This window comes from Carcharodon carcharias, chromosome 18 (genome assembly GCF_017639515.1).
Source record: "Carcharodon carcharias isolate sCarCar2 chromosome 18, sCarCar2.pri, whole genome shotgun sequence".
NCBI lineage: Eukaryota > Metazoa > Chordata > Chondrichthyes > Lamniformes > Lamnidae > Carcharodon > Carcharodon carcharias.
Genome location: NC_054484.1, coordinates 39600902 through 39624733, shown reverse-complemented (window position 1 = coordinate 39624733; position 23832 = coordinate 39600902). Strand labels below are relative to the sequence as shown.

At 43.7% G+C, this 23832-nt stretch overlaps 1 protein-coding gene across 10 annotated transcripts in view; it reads right to left on the bottom strand.

Annotated features, from left to right (window-relative positions):
* LOC121290548 (E3 ubiquitin-protein ligase DZIP3-like) overlaps positions 1–20465 on the bottom strand; it is a 107354-nt gene extending 86889 nt beyond the window's left edge. For 9 of the 10 annotated variants that reach the window (XM_041211055.1, XM_041211056.1, XM_041211059.1 and 6 more), the window contains exons 1-2: positions 20313–20465; positions 817–914 (exon numbers count right to left, since the gene is read on the bottom strand). In XM_041211055.1, coding sequence (XP_041066989.1) covers positions 817–914; positions 20313–20325 — 111 coding nt within the window. In that variant the 5' untranslated portion in view covers positions 20326–20465. Of the gene's footprint in view, positions 1–816; positions 915–3359; positions 3447–20312 lie in introns of those variants that run through there. The other variant, XM_041211060.1, reaches the window with a different exon arrangement.
* Positions 20466–23832: the final 3367 nt, after the last annotated feature.

Sequence of the window (23832 nt, the reverse complement as noted above, 5' to 3'; positions counted from 1 at the left end):
AGCAATGAACTCTATTGCAAGAGCAACTTGGAATTAAATAGTACCTTTAATAGAGAAAAATATCCCAAGGCATAAAAGCATAATCAGAAAATTAAATGATGCTGAATAAAAGGAGATAATAGGATGGGGAACTAAAAGCTTGGTCGAAGCAATGGATTTTTAGGAAGGTCTTAGAAGGAGAGAGGGAGCTGGGGCTAGGCAGAGAGGTTTAGAAAGGAAATTCCAAATTGTAAGGCCGAGACTCTTGATGGCACAGCCAACAAGCATGGGAAAGTGGGCCCACACAAGGCCAGAGTTGGAGGGACAGAAGATTCTTGGTAAAATTGTAAAGCTGAAGAAATTTACAGAGGTAGGGAGAGGTGATAAGATTTAAATATGAAGGTGAGAATTTTAAACTGAAGTGTTGGCAGATCAAAAGTAGATGGAGGTCTATAAGCATAGGGGTGACAGGTAAATCAGACTTGATCCAGGATTGGACGAGCTGAAGTTTATGGAGGGTAAAAAGCTGTCCAGTGGAGCATTGGGTCACTCAAGTTCAGAGGTGACAAAGGCCTAGTTGAGATCTTGATAGCAGATAGACTGAGGCAAGGCAGAGGCAGGTGATGTTATGAGAGTGGAAAAAACGGTTGCAATGGAGAGGATAAGTAGTTAGTAAATCAGCAAATCGTCAAAACTTCTGAAAAATGATAAACATTTGAAACATCAACCTGTTATTGTTGTTTCCAGATGTCAACTGACCTAGTCTGTATTTTTTTCATCTTATTTCGCTTTTGAAAAATAAATTTTTGAGAATGCAAAATGGAAAATCTGGCCTACCACTAAAGAAAATGTTTCTTCTTCAACCTCAGGACCCATCTTGATACGGTGTTCTTCTTGAACCGTCACAGCATCAACTTTTACAAAATTTATACAATCTGCAAGACAGAAAAACAGCTCACGGAAAATCTACTTCAGTTCTACTGTGACAGTAGTTATATTCTTTATGGGCATTGGGAAGTCCCTGAGTAGAACATAACTTCCCCCAAATTTCTTTCTAAAAGATCCTATCCTTCTGAAGGAGGAACTTGGTGCTCAGTCAATTAGCGATTCCTCGTGCGAATCTAGATTGTGTGCTGGCAGACCATGTGGGTCATCACAGTTCAGGCTCCATTTTAAAATCTATCTCACTGACCACACAAGCACTATCCATCAGGTTTGAACAGAAAACGCTGGAAAAACTCAGGTCTGGCAGCATCTGTGGAGGGCGAAGCAAAGTTAACGCTTCAAGTCCATATGACTCTTCTTCAGTCATATGGACTTGAAACGTTAAGTCTGTTTCTCCCTCCACAGAGGCTGCCAGACCTGCTAAATTTTTCCTGCATTTTCTGCTTTTATTTCAGATTTCCGTATCCACAGTATTTTGCTTTTATCCATCAGACTTGGCTGCCTTCGCCACTGCTCTGGCTAAAAACAGATAACACAGTATGGAAAATAAACTGTACCAGCGATCTTGCTAATCTCCAAGCCACAGAGCATGTACCAACTCTGCCCTCATAGGGCCGAATCTCAGTTGATTCCAATTAAGTAGTTTAGGGACAGGTTTATAATACAAATCTAAATTCCAGAAAAAGAAATCCAATTAACTCTATGGAAAGGGAAGAAGGAGGAAGTGTGTGGTAAATAAAATTCTAAAGTTGCTGTCATGTAATCTGTAGACTGAGTTAGATGAGGTTTCTGGGGAAAAAATAAGCTAAATTGGTGCACAAGATGCAAATTTACATCTCTAGAGACCATCTAAATTCATTATCAGTGTGCATGCTGTCCATATAACCCCAAGATCCACATGACACTGATAAGCAGCAAAAAGTACATTCACGCAAATCGAAAATCTTCACAAAAACAACCATAGTTTAAATGAGTCGAGTTCCAATCCATTACTACAATTGATAACCTGAGTTAATTACCAGCATTCTCCAGAATATATCATCTTTTATTGCTTATACCTTACATTTTTGTTCTTAAACTAATTAGTATGAGTTGGATCAGAAAAATACTTTAATATCTCAAATGAATTGGGGCTACTGGAAACAAGCATTCTGAATATTGGGTTTCAAGCAATGTGAAGCCATTTATCTGGAATTGAAGAATGAAGGTACAACTACTTAGGTCACCTTGTATTTTTTATAGAAAGCAGGTGCTAGTACTGGTCATTCAGTATAGTTTTTAAACCTGCATGGATTTTACATGCAAAATAGACAAGAGCAGGAAAAATTCCTGAAGACCTTGAATCTAGAATATATGCTAAATTTAAGCCCACACTTTGCAATGTAGGAAGTCTGAGATAGCATTAAACTCATGCAGGAGGTTTGAAGAATGCATATTCTAACTGCCACTTCCTGGTTTAAACTTTTGTATGTCTTAGTAAGAATTCTTTAGCCTGTTTAGTTAAGGGACATGGGTGGAATTTAGTGCAGCCCGCTGTAGTGGGCAAGATGGTGTGTGGAAATGAAGCGGGAAGCCTTTCGTCTGACTCCCAGTAGCAGGAACGCAGAGCCTCTGGACACACAGGGGAATTTTTCTCATATAGAACAAGGGTGGATTATTTCAGCTTCCTGGCTGGTATCACAATGTTCCAACAACTTAACTGGGGTTTTCAGCTCTGAAGAAGAGTCATATGGACTCAAAACATTGACTCTGTTTCTCTCTCCACAGATGCAGCCAGACCTGTGGAGATTTTCCAAAATTTTTTGTTTTTATTTCAGATGTTGGAAATATCCAGAACTGTAATATTGAAATATCCAGTATACAAACTGGCCAACCAGGAGACACAGAGCTGAGGTTTTGTAAATACACAGTGAAAGACACTTCACGCTTCTATATCACTGCTATAAGCACAGCCCCAATACTATTCAATATCAGGGCACCCATCCCAAACTCAACAATATCCAATTTATCCTATTTGATTGGGAATGGAGTTTAAAGCCCTATATCAAGTTAATCACAAGATCACCTATTTACATCTCTGCAATAGTGTCCACCCAATTGGTCCCTCTGATCTATAGCTATTTGAAAACCTCATCCACACTTTCACAACTAGACTCTGCCAGTCACTTAAAGTCCAACCTGCACAAAATCCACGAACCCTGGACCCCACTAGCCAAAACGCATTCTGTACCAAGTCCTGCCCCTGGTCAACCCAGTTTTATAATCACCCAAACAGATTTCAAAATTACTGTTCTCAAACAATTAGGCACTGAATAGAGGTTTTGGAAACTGCTGTCAAAAAAGCTGTTGACACAGAAAGTAACCGCCACCTACTATCAAATAGTATAGCCCCAACACCATCAGTCATGGTTGTACACACCCTTCTTACTGCTTACCATGGAAAATTTGTGGGTTTTTGTGCTCAAACTTAAGGTAATTAAAAATCCATTTCAGTCTGCTGCCCTACACATGGGATCTTGGACCTGTGTGAACAAGGAAAGCAATATCATGAGCGGAATTTAGTTGTGGAAAACTAGTTGGAAAACCAGTGTTGGCTTGCCACAGGAAGCCTGATGCAATTACAAGGTAAGTAGGCACTTGCTTGGACAGCATCAGGCGTCATATCGGATTAAGCCCCCAGAAGGTGGAAATTTGCTCCACTGGCAGCTCTCCTTTATTGGCAGCATCACTGGGTGAGGTGGCTATTGTCAGGAACACACTGGGGCCTTCACCAGGGATCAAAGCTGGATTTGGGAAAAAGGTTAGTGGAGCAGGAAGGAGATCGCGGGGTAGAGTCACTGACAATATGGGGCGGGAGGGAGGGGGGGAGGAGAAGTGGAAGGTGGTCAGAAGGGCAGAGAGTTGGATCTCAGTGGCCCTTCTCCCTTCTTGATTCCTTGATCTGGCACCAAGATCCACTGGACAAGAGGCCCCCTCTGGTAGACCACTGCAAACCAGAGTTTGCTAGGTGGCTTAGTGGAGCTACTGGAGATGGAGATACGTGCAAGTCTCATTTAATCCCTGACCAACCATTAAATCCGAGTAGGCTCAGGATAATTGGTTTTCAGTGGTGCATTAACAAGCCTAATTTTATTCCTGCAGCGATCTGCCCATTCCCGCCAGTCACTAAATATGGGACTGTTTTCCTGCTACTGGGAGTCAGGCGCAAGGCCTCCAGCTTCATTCTCTGGGCCCACACACCATCTTGCCCACTCCAGCAGGCTCCACTAAATTCCACCAATGTCTCTTAAACTAAACAGGCTAAAGAATCCTTACTAAGACATACAAAAGTTCAAACCAGGAAGTGGCAATTAGAAGATTTATTTCAATGCAAAATCATGCACAGAATGTGAAAGTAAGAAAGGGAACTAAAGATGTATTTGAGAGAGAAATGAGAGGGACACAAAGTTAAAAAAAAGGTCTTATAAAACCTTCAACAATAATTAAAATCTATAGGAATGAGACTCCACACTTGTAAAAGTACATTCTCAATGCCAGAGGTGTTGTTTGGCAACAAACAGAATTTATCTAATATGCTGTTGAAAATTCACTTGAATGGATAAGCCCTAACTTTTCTTTTTTTTTTATTCATTTATGGGATGTGGGCTAGGCCAGCATTTATTGCCCATCCCTAATTGCCCTCGGGAAGATGGTGGTAAGCTGCCTTCTTGAACCGCAGCAGTCCATGTGGTGCAGGTACACCTGCGTTGCTGTTATGAAGGGAGCTCCAGGATTTTGACCCAGCGACAGTGAAGGTACGGCGATATATTTCCAAGTCAGGATGGTGAGTGGCTTGGAGGGGAACTTCCAGGTGGTGGTGTTCCCATCTATCTGCTGCCCTTGTCCTTCTAGATGGTAGTGGTTGTGGGTTTGGAAGGTGCTGTCTAAGGAGCCTTGGTGAATTCCTGCAGTGCATCTTGTAGATGGTACACATTGCCACGACGGTGCTTTAGTGGTGGAGGGAGTGAATGTTTGTGGATGAGGTGTCAATCAAGCGTGCTGCTTTATCCTGGATGGTGTCAAGCTTCTGGAGTGTTGTGGGAGCTGTACTCATCCAGGCAATGGGGAGTATTCCCTCACACTCTTGACTTGTGCCTTTTAGATGGTGGGGAGTCAGGAGGTGAGTTACTCGGCGCAGGATTCCTAGCCTCTGACCTGCTCGTGGAGTCACAGTATATGGCTAGTCCAGTTCAGTTCCTGGTCAAATGTAATCCCCAGGATATTGATAGTGGGGGATTCAGTGATGGTAATGCCATTGAATGTCAAGGGGTGATGGTTAGATTCTCTCTTGTTGGGGATGGTCAATGCCTGACACTCGTGTGGCACAAAAGTTGCTTGCCACTTGTCAGCCCAAGCCTGGACATTATCCAGGTTCTGCTGCATTTGGACATGGACTGCTTCAGTATCCAAGGATCACAGAATCTCACAGTGCAGAAGAAGCCCTTTGGCCCATCGGGTCTGCACCAACACATGAGAAACACCTGACTTACCTACCTAATCCCATTTACCAGCACTTGGCCCATAGCCTTGAATGTTATGACGTGCCAAGTGCTCAACCAGGTACTTTTTAAATGATCTGAGGCACCACCACCCTCACAGGCAGTGCATTCCAGACCGTCACCACCCTCTGGGTAAAAAGGCTTTTCCTCACTTGCCCCCTAAACCTCCTGCCCCTCACCTTGAACTTTTGTCCCTTCATGACTGACCCTTCAACTAAGGGGAACAGCTGCTCCCTATCCACCCTGTGCATGCCGCTCATAATCTTGTACACCTCAATCAGGTCGCCCCTTAGTCTTCTCTGCTCCAATGAAAACAACCGAAGTCTATCCAATCTCTCTTCATAACTTAAATGTTTCATCCCAGGCAACATCTCCTCTGCACCCCCTCCAGTGCAATCACATCTTTCCTATATTGTGGCGACCAGAACTGCACACAGTACTCCAGCTGTGGGCTCACCAAGGTTCTGTACAACTCCAACATGACCTCCCTACTTTTGTAATCTTTGCTTCGAATGATAAAGGCAAGTGTCCCATATGCATTTTTCACCACCCCACTAACATGCCCCTCCGCCTTCAGAGATCTATGGACATGCACGCTAAGGTCCCTTTGTTCCTCAGAACTTCCTAGTGTCATGCTGTTCATTGAATACTTCCTTGTCAAATTACTCCTTCCAAAGTGTATCACCTCACACTTTTCAGGGTTAAATTCCATCTGCCACTTATCTGCCCATTTGGCCATCCCGTCTATATCTTCCTGTAGCCCAAGGCACTCAACCTCACTGTTAACCACCCAGCCAATCTTTGTGTCATCCGCAAACTTACTAATCCTATCCCCCACATAGTCATCTATGTCGTTTATATAAATGACAAATAATAGGGGACCCAGCATAGACCCCTGTGGTACGCCACTGGACACTACCTTCCAGTCACTAAAGCATCCTTCTGTCATCACTCTGTGTCTCCTACAACTAAGCCAATTTTGAATCCACCTCATCAAATTATCCTGTATCCCATGTGCATTTGCCTTCTTTATAAGTCTCCCATGTGGCACCTTGTCAAAGGCTTTGCTGAAATCCATATAAACTACATCAACTGCACTACCCTCATCTATACACCTGGTTACCTCCTCAAAAAATTCAACCAATTTGTTAGGCATGACCTCCCTCTGACAAAGCCATGCCGACTATCCCTGATCAAACCTTGCCTCTCGAAGTGGAGATAGATTCTCTCCTTTGCGAACGATGCTGAACATCGTGCAATCATCAGCGAACATCCCCACTTCTGAACTTATGATGAAAGGAAGGTCATTAATGATGAAGCAGCTGAAGATGGTTGGGTCAAGGACACTATCCTGAGGAACTCCTGCAGTGATGTCCTGGAGCTGAGGTGACTGACCTCCAACAACCACAACCATCTTCCTTTGTGCTAAATATGACTCCAACCAGCAGAGAGTTTTCTCCCTGATTCCCATTGACTCCAGTTTTGCTAGGGCTCCTTGATGCCACACTCGGTCAAATGTAGCTTTGGTGTCAAGGGAAGTCACTATCACCTCACCTCGATGATAGTGGTCGTGGGTTTGGCAATGAATAGTAAGAACCACAACTTTTGTTGCACAGTGGGCAGCCTCTGTGCCAGAAGCTCCGGATTTGAGCCCCACTCCAGGACTTGATGACCAAGGAAGGTTTATTCATAACGTGGGCAACCAGGTTGAGTATCAACCTGTAAATCCCACCAACCCACGCCAACGGCAGGTGGTAAGAGCAGGAGGGATTGATGAACAGTCATGTGATGGAAAGAACATTAAGCCTCCACTATCACTATACAATATGCAGACTACAATATGCAGGTAAAAGTTCATGTTGCCATAGCAACTCGGACTCCCCACATGAATTGTAACACACCAGCACAAGTTCAGGCCCCTCGTAAATGAATTCTCAGTCTATCAGCGAGGTACTAGTGTAACAAAGCTTGTGGAAGAGGAGCTCAACTCAGATAGTAACTTCCTGATTTCTGCATTTTATTGCGCAAGTTTGAACGTTGGAAGTTGCTCTCAGATTTGCACTATAATAAGTGAGCACCAATAGCTTCGCCATTATTCTTACTGCAAAATCCAAGCAAACATGTTTCATTGAAATTCACTGAGGGATAAATGTTGGCCTGGACCCCAGGGAGAACTCCACGCCCCTTTGTTAAAACTCCCTTTCACGTACAGTTAAGGGGAAAGACAGAGCCTCAGTTCAACATCTCATCTGCAAGTTAGCGCCTCTGATACTGTAGCACTCTTGCAGTACTGTACCGAAGGGTCAGCCTAGATGCTATGCACAATCTTTGGTGTGGAACTTGGAACCTTACAACGCAGAGGCAATAATGCTACCAAGTCAAGGCAGGTTCCTAGCAAAATACAAACAGGAAGTATTCAGATGAGTCATACAAGATTTTGGGCAGTCTTAAGTTTCACATCTTTTTCTGAACTGAAAAATATCTTTGCTTCTAATTTCCGCTCTCCTAGTTTCTGTAGCATCTGAAAAGGTGATGTTATCTTCCATGCCAGTGTTTCCAATACGTCTTCTATTTTTGTCCTCAACCAAGCAATCCCCTCCAGCATGGTTGACCCAACCCTCAGCTGTGTCCTTCTCATTGCCTACACTTCTTTCACCCTTACCCTCCCTCACAGGACCACAATAGAATTTCCCTATTTCCCAAACGGCTGGATGGCCTACCCCTGCTCCTAAGTCCTATGTTCTGGGTGCTCACCTGCCACCCCACCAGCTTCCACATTCAATAGATCATTCTTACTTATTTCTGCCATCTCTAATGTGACACCACTAGCAAATACATCTTCTCCTCTCTTTCAGCATTAACACTCTGCAACACACTTTTCCACTCTTCAATCGCTCCCAAGAACCCATCTCCTTCCCATGACAGTGCAGGTTGATGTTCATAGTTGAGTTGTTACTTCAGCTGGAGTGAAGGTCTTGAAAATGCAGAGATTTCTCGGTAGATGTGATAGTTCCTAGAGTTGATTGGCCCAGAGATTGTTTACACAGGCAGGCTTCAAGATGGAACAGGTTAGAGGAGAGAGAGGCGCTTAGTTTCTCTTTCAAAATATTGTAGGCAGTTACTTTGCAGCTGAATTAGCTACAGTGGTCAATGGTTTTGCCTGTTGAACTCTCTCTCCCCCTCTTTCTCTGCTGGAATTCTGTGTCTTTGAAGAAGTTTCTGAAAAACAGTTTGAAATTTCTGCTACGTTTTTACCAGAAAGGCAAGATGGCTACTTTATCATGGGACTTCAGTGTTGGGTTAATAAGGGATTGTGGTAATTTAATTAACAGTCTGATGTCTTCTCCCCAATGTGGCTTTTTTTAAGATAGCCAAAGCCTTTAGCTTTGACAAGGCAAATTTGCATTTTCACTGTAGAAGGTATCGGTGAAGTTTTGTTTAATTACCCGATTGAAACTAGTGAGCCAATATCAGAAAAGATATTTTTGTCCTCGAGAGATAACAAATTTCATCCACAAAATGGTCCAGTAGCTCTGAGGAGCTATCTTAAATTCCGGATTTATTTCTAAATTCTAGATTTTTTAATGTCCCTAAAGATCTGTAATACCAATACCATAATGCAGGTACTGTGTCATGACAGTTGTCATGCTCAGTACAAACATGAGGATGCTGGATATTATGGACTGCAAGATCATACTTTGTGAAATTGGCCACAAATCTTTTAAGATGGCTGCAACTTAATATGCGACTATGGGCATGTAAACTGTGGACAGTATTCAATTCTGTGCCGATATTTAAACGTGGACATAAATAAGGGTACTTCACGGCCACCTGTGAAGTTTAAACATCTCACTGCATAAGGATGAACCACCACTTGAGGAATATGAAATCTCTGGGCTGTTAGCTCGGAGTGCCATTTTGAATGAAGGAGACACTTTCAGCTCAAGATGGGACAGAGATAAGAGTGAATGATCATCGTCAACTGTTAGATAAAAACAAGAAACTGCGGATGCTGGAAATCCAAAACACAAACAGAATTACCTGGAAAAACTCAGCAGGTCTGGGAGCATCGGCGGAGAAGAAAAGAGTTGACGTTTCGAGTCCTCATGACCCTTCAACAGAACTGAGTGAATCTAAGGAGAGGGGTGAAACATAAGCGGAAATATAAGAAATATAAATATATTTCACCCCTCTCCTTAGATTCACTCAGTTCTGTTGAAGGGTCATGAGGACTCGAAACGTCAACTCTTTTCTTCTCTGCCGATGCTGCCAGACCTGCTGAGTTTTTCCAGGTAATTCTGTTATCATCAACTGCATCATGATGGTCTGGACCCAGGAAGTGTTACCCCTACCGTCATGTGATTGAAATTAATGATCAGGGTCTGCAGTAGAATGCAACCTGAACAAAGCAATGATGCAAGTGAGAGAAACATCTTAAGTACCAGGAAACATCTGAAACAGCTGAACCATTATAGCTGAATGTCTTCTAAAGCATCCAAAATACTGTATTTGTTCCAGCTTTCAAGTCTATCTGAGCTATCCTGGCTATTTGTCTACAAGAGGCTTCACAGCTTCATGAGAATCCTTTTTTTCCAAAAGAACAACGCTCCAACTATTAACATGCCTGCATTATGACTGTCTTTGTGTGTGAGTTGAGTGATTTGAGAAGTTGCGTTCAAACATCCAGGGCAAATGTGATCACAAATAGCTTGCGCTTATTTTAAAAAAATCACCAAAAAGCCTGCTGCTAGAAGTGATTTACCCCTCTAGGGTAACAAAATACACACATTACATACAAATATCCTGATTATGGATTCAAAAGGACCACACAAACCTTTTCCATAACACACCACTTTACAAGACTTCCAGGCTGAATATTGAGTTCAGATTTTAACTGCTGCTCCTTTTTAAATCTAGACAGCAGTTGTTGGCAACAATTCTGCTATTTATACCTCCTCTAGATCTAGTTTGTTTCTTTAACTTGTCCCATTATCATCCCATTTTGCCTTGGACCATTATCCCAGTACTTTACCAGGGTTTGAACTTATTCCACAGGACATTCAGTGACTTATCAACAACTCCATAGCATACATTCTCTCAGTATGCACTGAAGTAGAAACCCAGGTTACATGCTGAAACTCTGATGCGCAACTTGAACCTTTCAGATTCTGAGGTGAAAGAAACAGTGACCTTTAAAAAATGTTTTTATGTAAGAATTGTATAGTAGTCTAATGGGATTAGCTGGCACAGCATTAATTCTTCCTCTCTAGGAAAAAAACTATTCTAAAGAGTCAGGGCCCAAGACAAGGTAGAGCTAAATGTCATAAAGATGGTGCTCCCCACATTGAGGTCACTAGACTCTATAAGCATTCCTGACATGACAGCAGGCATCCTGTCTGGTGCCTTGCGTACTCCTAAATCTAGCAAATGGCCTCCAGCATGAGGTAAGTAAAAAGGTGATTTCAAGCCAAGTGATGGATGGGGTGGGGGCCGTGCAGAGGTCATCACAGTGCCATCTAGGGTACCCGTCCTCTTTTCATTGGTCAGAAGGGCTTGAATGGGTGATTGACATGGTGCAATTAAAAGTATATTAATGAAGTGCAGGCAGATAGAGAAAGTCCTACTCCCGCAGCTGCTTCCTTCAGATGGAAGATGCCCAGGGAAGAGTGAGGAAGACCGGCGTAAAGAGTTTCTTGACACTTCAGCTAGACAGCAGAATGAAGTTATCACAAGCTACTGAAATCAACAAACTCTGTGCCAACTGTCCATTTGCCCTCTGGGATTAGTGAACCACTTGCAACTGTCACTGGCTGTATTCTTTTCCTCTATTTAGCTAATGCATCATATCTAAACTGTTGTTTATTAGTGAACTTAATCAACTCTTCCTCAAAATTACTTACAAATGCTCAATTGCCTCTTACGTTTCTATGGCTCCTGATTGGTGTCAGGAATGGGACCCAAATAGTTGGGGTGTCAGCAAGTCTTAACTTGTAGTTAAACACACTTCGAGTAGTTATTAAATGAGTCACAATGGCATTCGCATATGCTAGGGAAAGACAATTTGACTGACTGAGAAAACAGGCATGCTGGGAGCAAGGGATATCCTGGGAGCTACAGAAGAGTGCAATGGGAGTTACAAGTATATTTTTGAAGAAAGGCTTTCTAAAGAGATTCAGAAAGACACATTTAAGCTAAAAATAGTCTGGAATAATAAGAAGTACAAAGGAGTTAAGAGAATGGGTAGATATGTTGTAAAAGGGAGGAGGGGATCATTGCTGGGAATGGAAGGCACATGATAGAGCACGTCATACAAGGAAAAATCTAGAGCAAACACTGGAACAAAATGCTGTAAGGGTTGTAAGGGTTTGTTCTGTGTCTCACTGAGAGATCTGGAGGCTTATGTGGTTGAACATCAAATGTTTATTTATTGGGAACACATATCTATATATATTGTATTGCCATACTAGATACTATCTCCCTGCTGGATTCTGCTAGGCTCTACCATACTCAGTCCACTATCATGTGACTCTCTACATCACATAGTAGATGGTACTGTTCTCCAGTCCCACATTAATCCTTGCGATGCTGAACACCCTTATACCACACCCCCTCCCCAAATGTCCTTACCCAAATATATTTGCAATACAAATCCTTCTTTACTTGCTACCCCTTCTCCCCCCACTCAAGTCTCTGACTTTATAAATTCAGACGGTCTGGAGGTTTGGCAGTTCTTCCAGATCTCATTCTGGTCACATTAGGAGGAATGGTACGCTCAGTTGCTTTGGGCAGAATGCTGTTACTACAAGCTACTGAAATCAACATACTTTATGCCAACCATCTCTTTTGTCCTCTGGGATCAATGAACTGCTCTCAACTGTCACAGGGTTATATACATTTCCTGTCTGTTTAGCTAATGCATCATATCTAAACATTTGCTCCTTGATAAACTACTGCTAGGATCCCTGATCCCCTCCTCCCTAAATTACTTACAAATTCTGGACTGCTTATCTTAGGTACCCGTGGCTCCCGAATCCAAAATCTTACAGGGACAACAGTGTTACCACTGAGCCAAGCCTAGTCTCTTGTACCTACACAGGTACAGTGTCAAATACAGATACACCTGCACTGGGGAAAAACATTGGCAAAATGAGCTAGAACTCTACTCTTGTAAAAAAGCAAACATAAGCAAAACCGATCCCATCCATGCAGGCCCATGAATTCTCGCAAAAACCACTTCAAGGTCATCCCACAATCAGCTCTGGAGGGAACTAGAGATACGAAGGGGCGAACCTTATGGGGTGGGCAGGGCAGAAAACTCAGTCTTGGGCTGGCCAACCGCCTATAAATAAAGGATGCAGTGATAATACGTTGGGGTGGCCTTAACAAGCTGACAGTGGGAGAGCAATTTCCCCAGTATTTGTAGGAGCAAAACCTACAGCTTAATTTGAAGCTTGATGGTCCCTAGTGCCCCAGATTCAAAAACTTTCAGTGAATTAGTAGACCTCCGTAATGGACATTTCCAACCCAAGCCCTCAGTCACAATGCAGAGGTTAGGTTCAAATGATGGAATAGAGCCCAAGGGGAGAGCATTGCTACCTTCGTGGTGAAATTAAAACAACAAACGGAATATTGTGATTTCGGTGAAACCCTGAATGACATGCTCAGGGATCGTTTGGTTTGTGGCGTGCAGGAGGATGCTATTCAGTGAAGATTGCTGGCTGAAGTGAATCTTGATTTTAAGTAAGTGTTAGAAATAGCGCTTGTGATGGAAAGTACTGTAAGGGATTCACAAGTGACTTATGGGGCGCAAAATGATGCCATTCTCTTAGTTGGGCGGAAATAGCCCCTGCTAACCAAAAACTTAAGAGGAAACAGCTTAGCAGCAAAGTCAAAAACTAATTTTTATCAGCATGGAAATAATTATACTCCTAACAATTAGCAATTTAAAAAGGTAGAGTGTCATTTTTGTCACAGAAGTGGACAAATATTGAAACATTGCAAAGTGAGATTTAAACAGGCTTCCAGGCAACAAACGAAGTCCAATGAAGTCTATAGTGTAGAAGAGCCAGAAACAACCAATTCTGACATTTATTCATTATTCAACCTGAAAGTTGGGAAGACAAAGCCAATTATTGCCACAGTGCAAGTGAATGGTAAACCATTAAAAATGGAAATAGACATGGGTGCTTCTATCACGGTAATATGAGAACACACTTTCAAATATTTAAATAAAGGTGCTCAACAATTAGATTTGGATCAAACATCTGCCAAGTTGAAAACATGCACGGGCGAAGAAATCCAGGTAAAAGGTGTCACCAGAGTAACTGTTCATTATAGACACCAACGGCACAGCCACCACTGATGGTGGTAGAAGGTGAAGGACCAAGCCTTCTAGGTCTTGATTGGTTGAAAAATCTTCCAGTTGTGAGTAGGTGGACTGCCAGAGCTGCTAAAAAAAAAACACCGTCTTGCAGGATGAACTGGGAAAAATCCAAGGTCTACAGGCCAAGATTTATGTGGATCCAGAAGCAACCCCTCGCTTCTTGAAAGCAAGACCGGTGCTATATGCTGTGAGAGAGAAGGCTGACGCTAATTTGAACCAGCTGGAGAGACTGCATGCCATAAAAGCAGTTCAGTTCTATCGTGGACAATACCCATAGTCCTTATCCTTAAACCAGACCAGACCGTCTGGAACTGTGGGAATTATAAACTAACAGTCAACAAAGCAGCCAAACTGGACAGGTACCCTATTCCCAAGACTAAAGACCTCTATGCCAAACTAGCAGGAGGGGCAACGTACACAAAGCTTGACATGAGGCCTGCATAACAGCAGAACTGAATGATGATTTCTGAGAATTTGTGACCATAATACCCACAAAAGGTTATATCAATATCCATATCTGCCCTCTGGTGTTTCCTCGGCTTGAGCCATTTTTCAGTTGACAGAGAGCTTGCTACAAGGATTACCTCAGGTTGTGGTCTATCTAGACAATATACTGATAACTGGATTCACAGGAAAGGAACATTTGGCTAATATAGAGGAAATCCTGAAATTATTTTTTGAAGCAGGAGAATGCCTAAAGAAGGAAAAATGCACTTTTCAGGCAAATTAAGTTCATTTATTTGGGCCACCAGGTAGATGCCCAAGGGTTACACCCTGTTGAAGAGAAGTTTAAAGCAATCAGAGAGGGACCTGCACCTAAGAACATCTCTGAACTTAAATCATTTTTAGGGATGGGAAACTATTATGGCCAATTTCTACCAAATTTATCAATGGTTCTAGCCCCTCTATATTCACTGCTAAAGAAAAACCAGCATTGGGTTTGGGAGTCAACCCAAGAAGAAGCTTTCATGAAGGTAAAACAGCCCTTGCCGCTTCAAATTTGTTAGTGCATTATGACCCAACAAAGGAATTGGTGATAACCTGTGATTCGTCCCCCTGTGGAATGGGAGCAGTACTATCTCACAAGGTGGATGACAGTGCAGAGAGGCCGATAGACTATGTATCCAGGACACATACCACGGCTGAAAAAGGGTATTCTCAGATCGAAAAGGAAGGTCTGTCAACTATTTCTGGTGTAAAAAAATTCCACCTATATGTGCATGGGCAACATTCCAATACAGTATCAGATCATAAACCACTTTTGGGTCTGTTTAGTGAAGAAAAGGCTATATATCCCATAGCTTCTGCACAAATACAAAGATGGGCCTTAATTTTGGCAGCATACAAATACACTTTTGTACATAGACCAGGGATTCATATAGCAAATGCTGATCCCCTAAGTCACCTTTCTTTGCAAGAGAGCAATAACCATGTCCCAATTCCCCAATAGCTCGTATTAGTGATGAATTTCCTGGATTCCTCACCAGTCTGTGCCAGGCAGATAAGAAACTGATTGAGTTGTGATCCAGTCCTGTCTCGAATGAGAGACCAAGTGTTACATGGTTGGTCCCAGGAGCCAGTCTCTGGTGAATTGAAGACATTTTTCAACGGACAATGGACAAAGAAATAGACAAGTTGCAAAAAAATGTTTTGGATTGGGGAGAGCAGATTTTAGTAAAATAAGGCAGGATCTGACCAAGGTAGACTCGGGACAGCTACTTGTGAGGAAATCTACAGAGGAGCAGTGGGGGCCATTCAAAAAGGAAATGGGGAGGGTACAGGCTCAACATGTTCCCTCTAGGGTGATAGGAAGGAGCAACAAGCTCAGAGAACCATGGATGACCAGAGATATTCAGGATACGATGAGAAGGAAAAGCGAGGCTTTTAGCAGTACAAGGGAAGCAAGTCAGTGGAGGCATTAGTGGAGTACAGAAAGTGCAGGGTGCAGCTTAAGAAAGCAATTTGGAGAGCAAAGAGTGGATATGAGAAAGCTCTGGCTGGTAAAAGTAGGAAAAATCCCAAGATATTCTATAAGTATATCAATGGGAAGAGGATAGCCAGTGGAAGAATAGGGCCCATTAAGGACCAAGGGGGTAATCTATAGGTGGAGCCAGAGGATATCAGTAGAGTGTTGAGCGAATACTTCACACCCAGCTTCACCCAAGAGAATGAGGATGAAAGTATGGAACTCGGGAAGACAGGCTTCGAGGTTCTTGAGCAAATTTATGTAGGGAGCGACAAGTTATTGGAGGTGTCGGTAGGCTTAAAAGTGGACAAATCTCCTGGTCTGGATGATTTGTGTCCCAGACTGCTGAGAGAGACAAGGGAGGAGATTGCAGGGGCTCTGACCTAAATTTTTAATTCCTCTCTAGCCACGGGGGAAGTGCCAGATGACTGGAGAACAGCTAATGTGGTTCCACTACTTAAGAAATGTAGAGATAAGCCAAGGACCATGAACCTCACATCAGTGATAGGGAAACTACAGGAGAAAATTCTAAAGGAGAGAATCTATCTCCACTTGGAGAAGCAAGGTTTGATCAGGGATAGTCAGGATGGCTTTGTCAGAGGGAGGTCATGCCTAACAAATTTGATTGAATTTTTTGAGGAGGTGACCAGGTGTGTAGATGAGGGTAATGCAGTTGATGCAGCTTATATGGATTTCAGCAAAGCCTTTAACAAGGTCCCACATGGGAGACTTATAAAAAAGGCAAATGCACATGGGATACAGGGTAATTTGATGAGGTGCATTCAAAATTGGCTTAGCTGTAGGAGACAGAGGGTGATGACAGATCCTTCATCTTTGCTTTAGTGACTGGAAGCCATTGTCTAGTGGCATACCATAGGAATCAGTGCTCAGTCCGCTATTATTCGTCATTTATATAAATGACACAGATGACTATGTGGGGGATAGGATTAGTAAGTTTGCGGATGACACAAAGATTGGCCGCGTGGTTAACAGTGAGGTTGAGTGCCTTGGGCTACAAGAAGATATAGACGGGATGGCCAAATGGGCAGATAAGTGGCAGATGGAATTTAACGCTGAAAAATGTGAGGTGATCTACTTTGGAAGGAGTAATTTGACAGGGAAGTATTCAATGAACAGCATGACACTAGGATGTTCTGAGGAACAAAGGGACCTCGGCATGTGTGTCCATAGATCTCTGAAGGTGGAGGGGCATGTTAGTGGGGTGGTGAAAAATGCATATGGGACAGTTACCTTTATCAATCGAGGCATAGATTACAAAAGTAGGGAGATCATGTTGGAGTTATATAGAACCTTGGTGAGGCCACAGCTAGAGTAGTGTGTGCAGTTTTGGTCGCCACATTATAGGAAGGATTTGATTGCACTGGAGGGGGTGCAGAGGAGATTCACCAGCATGTTGCCTGGGATGAAACATTTAAGTTATGAAGAGAGGTTGGATAGACTTGGGTTGTTTTCGTTGGAGCAGAGAAGACTGAGGGGCGACCTGATCGGGGTGTACAAGATTATGAGAGGCATGGACAGGGTGGATAGGGAGCAGCTGTTCTGCTTAGTTGAAGGGTCAGTCACGAAGGGACAAAAGTTCAAGGTGAGGGGCAGGAAGTTTAGGGGGATGTGAGGAAAAACATTTTTACCCAGAGGGTGGTGACGGTCTGGAATGTGCAGCCTGGGAGGGTGGTGGAGGCGGTTGTCTCACATCCTTTAAAAAGTACCTGGATGAGCACTTGGCACATCATAACATCAAGGCTATAGGCCAAGTGCTGGTAAATGGGATTAGATAGGTAGGTCAGGTGTTTCTCACACGTCAGAGCAGACTTGTTGTAGAAATATAATGGATTTTACACTGTTTGAGAAGAGGTGAAATGAGATAGAAAGTCAACTAAGGAGAGATTGACAAAAATGTCATAGACTCAAGACAAAAGGGAGTGTTAATGGTAGAGGTAAAGAAGGTGTTGATAGTGACTGGGACTGTGTGTGTGATTCTGTGAACTGAGAAAACAGGATGAGCCCTCAAGACGGTATACTATTATGGCATGCATGGGTAGTAGTTCCTTCACAAGGAAGGGAACCACTCTTATAAAAACAAAAAAAACTGCGGATGCTGGAAATCCAAAACAAAAACAGAAATGCCTGGAAAAACTCAGCAGGTCTGGCAGCATCGGCGGAGAAGAACAAAGTTGACGTTTCGAGTCCTCATGACCCTTCAACAGAACTAAGTAAAACTAGGAGAGGGGTGAAATATAAGCTGGTTTAAGGTGGGGGGGGGGGGGCACCTTAAACCAGCTTATATTTCACCCCTCTCCTATTTTTACTTAGTTCTGTTGAAGGGTCATGAGGACTCGAAACGTCAACTTTGTTCTTCTCCGCCGATGCTGCCAGACCTGCTGAGTTTTTCCAGGTATTTCTGTTTTTGTTTAGGGAGCTACACAGTGCCCAGGAATCTTATGAATGAAGACTATAGCACAAAGTTACCTTTGGTGGCCGGGGATGGACGACGATATTGAAAAGGTGGTAAAACACTGTTTGCAATGTCAATAGCTATAAAAGTTACCGGTGGCAGCCCCATTACGCCCATGGGAGTGGTCTGGTTGATTCCGGGTAAGATTGCACAAAGATTACGTCAGTCCTTTACTTGGAACTGTGTTTCTACTGCTTACAGATGCTCATTCCAAGTGGTTAGACGTTCACGAGGTAAAGTTGCCAACATCAGGCGCTACTACAGAAAAACTACGCCCATGTTTCGCCATCCATGGATTGCCAGAGGTGATCATCTCAGATAATGGTACTGCGTTTATGAGCGCTGAGTTTCAACGATTTGTCAGCCTCAGTGGTATCAGCCACATGAAGACTGCAGAGTACCATCCGTCATCTAACAGACTGGCGGAAAGAGCAGTACAAACTTTTAAGGCGGTAATTAAAAATTTCACAGGTGAATTGTTGGAATCTAGACTTGCTTGTTTCCTATTTCACTACAGAACAACCCCCCACACTACGACAATACCTGCAGTATTACTGATGAAGCGCCATCTTCAAACTAGACTATGCCTGATACTTCCCAAGCTGGAGGGAAGGGTGGAGAAAAGTCAAGGGAACTAAAAAATGACTTGTGATTTGCATAGTAATGAGCAACAATTAACTGTTGGAGAAGCGGTATGTGTAAGGAATTTCAGTGGAGGACTGAAGTGGTTACCTGGTACAGTAAGCTCAGTGACCGGACCATTGTTGTACCACGTGAAAGCGGATTACCCATAAGCATGTGGATCATTTAAGGAGAAGAGAGATACCCCAACAAAAACATGTTCCACCTGTAACCATTCTGAACCTGTGGTTCCTGTTGAAGTTGCTCAGCCAAGGATAGACATGCCTGATGTCTCTGTCGGAGTGAACGACACTGAACTGCCTATGCCTAATGAGGTACCTGATGTTAATGCGGTTCCAGAGAATGTGGTTCCTGCAAAAAAAAAATCGGAAGTCGTGGAGCTACAATGTTCCACATGGATCAGGAAACCACCTGGAAAGACTGAACTTGTAACTTCATGACCTGTGTAAATAATGTGATGTCATGAGATAAATATCCTTGTAAATACAAAATGTACAGAAAAGTTAAATGGGGAGGAACGTAGTGATTATAGTTTTGGTAAACGTAGGACTTTAAGAATAATCCAATGTTGCACAATCACATGATCTGTGTAAATAAATGAGTTAGTAGCAGGAGGAAACTCTAGGAGGGGGTTCTTCTTTAGCCAGAGTTTGATGCACAGGTAGTTGCTGCTGCTGTCTTGTATGTAAAGTTAAATGCCAGCCGCACGTATTATTGCGATGGAGGCGGAAACAGTAAGGGGTCCAATAGCTCTAAGGGCTGGCAGGCTATCTGATGCCTTATATGCCCACATATTATCTGGAGATTGGGCAGTAGCAGCTCGGGGCTAAGTGGGAAGACAGTGGACTGGCCAATCCATCCAATTTGACGTGTTCTCTGCCCCTCCCGCAATTACGCCGGCTGGGGGATGGGCCGTAAAATTCAGCCCGAGGTGTTCAAATCGAACAATTAATTATATTGAACTGCATTTTAAGTCGTGTTTATTAATAGAATCGCCTCTTTTTTAAAAAAACGCCATATACGCTTTGACATCAGTGCAAGAATCAGCTGGGCTCGAGTTGTGTTGATGTGAAGGACACGTTCAAAGCGGAATGGAGAATCGCCTCTGCATTTAAATCCCTGTCCCTATTTCCGCTAGTGTGTGTGTTGGAGGTACATACTCAACTCACCCATCCTTCATTTAACATCACTGAAAAGAAGCAACAACTAAAATCAAGAACGTCGGTAGGATTTTATTCCGGGAATTAGGTTATTGGCTCAGTGCCAAGGCTTCGTCTGCGGTTGAGAGAGACATTTCCGGGCAAACGCGTTTAATTCTCGAGCCTAAATAGAGAAAGCAGCGAAGAGGACTATCCTGCGACAGACCCTGACGCCTGGTGAACTTACCTGTTCCAGCCATGACTATGTATGTTGAGTGAGGCCTCTTTCGAATTTAATCAGACAATGAAATACCAGCCTGCCGTACGTGTCGCAGTTTCGACGTCCAGTTCCGCACAGGCGCGGCAAGAGCTAGTAACGCTTTATGTTGACACTGAATTCAAGCTCTTGCTCGTGAGATCGAAAAGCGCCAGTTTCGGTTGCTGCCTCATCCCGCCCCTACAACCAGTCAGTATCTAATAACATGTAATACTACAAACTGAAGCCGCCACCTGCTGGCCCCAACATATCCTCCAAACATGCCTAATATTGAAATTCTGATTTCAATTTTATTGAGGGATATACAGGGCAAGTTAGGTCACAGAGCAGTCATGATCTCACTGAATAGAGCGGAGCAGGCTGGAGGGACCTACTACTTATGCTCCTATGTTCCCCGCCAAATAGGGAACTCCCTCAGAGGGAAGAATTCACCAAACTCGACTGCACTCCTGATTGAATCCACCCATTTTCCACATTGCCGGGTAGATGCCAGTGTTGTAGCTGTACTGGAACAGCTTTGCTAGGGCCGTGGCTAGTTCTGGAGCACAAGTATTCAGTACTATTGCCGGAATGTTGTCAGGGCCCATAGCCTTTGTAGCATCCAGTGCCTTCAGCCATTTTTTGATATCACGCGGAGTGAATCAAATTGGCTGAAGACTGGCATCTGTGATGCTGGGGACTTCAGATGGAGGCCAAGATGGATCATCCACTCGGCACTTCTGGCTGAAAGTGGTTGCAAATGCTTCAGCCTTGTCTTTTGCACTGATGTGCTAGACTCCCCTATAATTGAGGATGGGGATGTTTGTTTAGCCTCTTCCTCCAGTGAGTTGTTTAATTGTCCACCACCATTCATGACTGGATGTGGCAGGACTGCAGAGCTTACATCTGATCCGTTGGTTGTGGAATCGCTTGGCCCTGTCAATCGAATGCTGCTTTTGCCATCTGGCATGCAAGTAGTCCTGTGTTATAGCTTCACCAGGTTGGCACCTCATTTTTAGGTATGCCTGGTGCTGTTTCTGGCATGCCCTCCTGCACTCTTCATTGTACCAGGGTTGATCCCCCAGCTTGATCGTAATGGTAGAGTGGGGGATTTGCCAGGTTACAGATTGTAGTTGAGTACAGTTCTGCTACTGATGATAGCTCACAGCAGCTCATGGGTGCCCAGTTTTGAATTGCTAGATCTGTTCGAAATCTATCCCATTTAGCATGTCGGTGGTATCACACAACACGATGAGGAGTATCCTCAATGTGGAAATGGGCCCTGGTCAGAACTTCATTCTCCCAAGGCTATAGTCCCTTTCTTTGCCACTTCTGGAACTTATGGTTAGGGTGACCAGACAGTCCTGGATTCTCATGAAACACCCCAGGCTCCTGAGAATTTCCTCAAAAGCATTCAAGTGTCCCAGTTTTCAGCTTTTCTCTCTCTTTGGATAACCTTTAAGCTATACTAATGGGAACAAGGCAGTGGCAAAATGCCAAAGGAACCAGAATGTAAACCGAGAAGATAAAGCAGAGATGGGAGGATCTCAGGGAACCACCCCATGCCAGGCTTGTACTCCAGCAGCGCTCTCAAGAAAAGTCCAGCTACTCTCCTGGATGTGCTGTTGACAGTGTCTCTTAGCAACTGTGAACTCAGGATGGTAGGGTATGTGCGGCAGGTGGTGCTGCTCCAGGTAAAAGTGCTTAATAAGGGGGCCAGGAGCAAACAGCTCAGTACTACACTGGGGTGGGGCACAATCACATAGCCTCTCATATTCCCTTGATTTGAAACTCAATATCACCAGGAAAGGTAGTCAATGTGTCCTGATTTTTACTTTTGAAAATCTGGTCACCCTACTTATGGTGTCCTCCAATTTCACCACTATCTTTTTGCCCTGTGGTTACTTCTGTACCTTGTATAGAGCACCACATTGCTCCATATTCCCATGTAAATACTCCAGCAGTGTGTCCTCCAATACACTAAACTTCAAATAATTTTTGGCTCACTCACCTGTCTCCAAACCTGGGCAACAGTTTGTTGATGCAGCATGTCAACTCCACCCTACCTACATTTATCCCACCATGAAACCTCTGACTTCAATTACGACTCTCTCCTATTATCTCCTGTCTAGTCTCCATTTATAGCCAGGATAAAAGTATCCTAATCCTGACACATAACCCGGGTTATGCTGATCATTGAGTTCGATGAGGAAAGACAGGAGGAGGCTCCAGTGGAGCGTTACTGTTGCATAGACTGATTGGACTGAATGGCCTGTTTCTGCTCATTTTGCTTGCTGCTTCAGACCTGAGCCCATCGCTTTCACTTTCCTCTCCCCTTTTTCTCATTATTTATCCTTCCTCGACACCTCTCCCCTGTTGTCTTTCCTCTTTTCATTTCTCTCCTCTTGGGTACTCTGCCCTTTTAAATCCCTATCCCAGGCCTTCAGCACTTCTCTCCTTCCTCCTCTCCTGTCCCAAACCTGATTCCCTTTTGGATAAGCCTGCTACTTCCCTCCTTACCTGCATTCTCTGAAGGACCCATCAAGGAAACACACCATAGCTTCCTTACAAACAGAAACCCAACTGTGCCATTCTGCTCCTTTGCTAAACTTTCTACCCAGGGGCACCCACAGGGTCCTTATCTTTCCTACCATCACTCAACCCTCCCAATACTGGACTCTGGCAGTGGATCAGCTATCAGCACCCATCCATACATATCCCTCCGGAATGTCTGTTCACTTATGAGCAAAGCCCTTGCCATCCATGAACTGCATGTGGGTGATTACATTGACATCATGGCTTTAATGGAAACCTGGCTGGGGGTGATGATACCTTCCCCCAGCCATATGTTCCAGCACTTGCCCAGCCCAAACTGTGGCAGCAGCAGTGTACCTTTTATCACCAAATCACACCCTGCTCTGCTCCCCTCGGCCTCTGGCACATTCTCATCCTTTGAGCATTTCACCTTGTTCCATGTTTCTCATCTCTCCATTAAATTCATGTCCCCTACCACCTGCCCATGTATCATGACAGTTTGTGTACCAAGATATCTTCACTCCTTTCCTGCCAGAGCCCCTGCACCAAGCAGATTCTCATCCTTGATGATTTGGATCTTCATCTCAAATCATCCTGTTTTCTCCCCTGAGTTCACCCCTATTCTCTCTTATTCTCTCCCTCCATGGGAGTAAAAGGCCACTTAATATGACAAAGTTAATAGGATGACCGTGAAAATCCCTTTCAATGGCTTCTCTTCCTGTTCCCAACCTTTACCTGTCAAGTCCCCCACAGATCTATCCTTGCCTCTTTCTATTTCTCATTGATATGCTGCCCTTCAATGACATCATCTGAAACCAGAACATCAGACCATAAGACCATAAGACGCAGGAGCAGAAGGTGGCCAATGGGCCCCAAGGGCTCATCAAGTCTGCTCCGCCATTCAATGAGATCATGGCTGATCTGATAATCCTCAACTCTACTTTCCTGCCTTTTCCCCATAACCCTTGATTCCCTT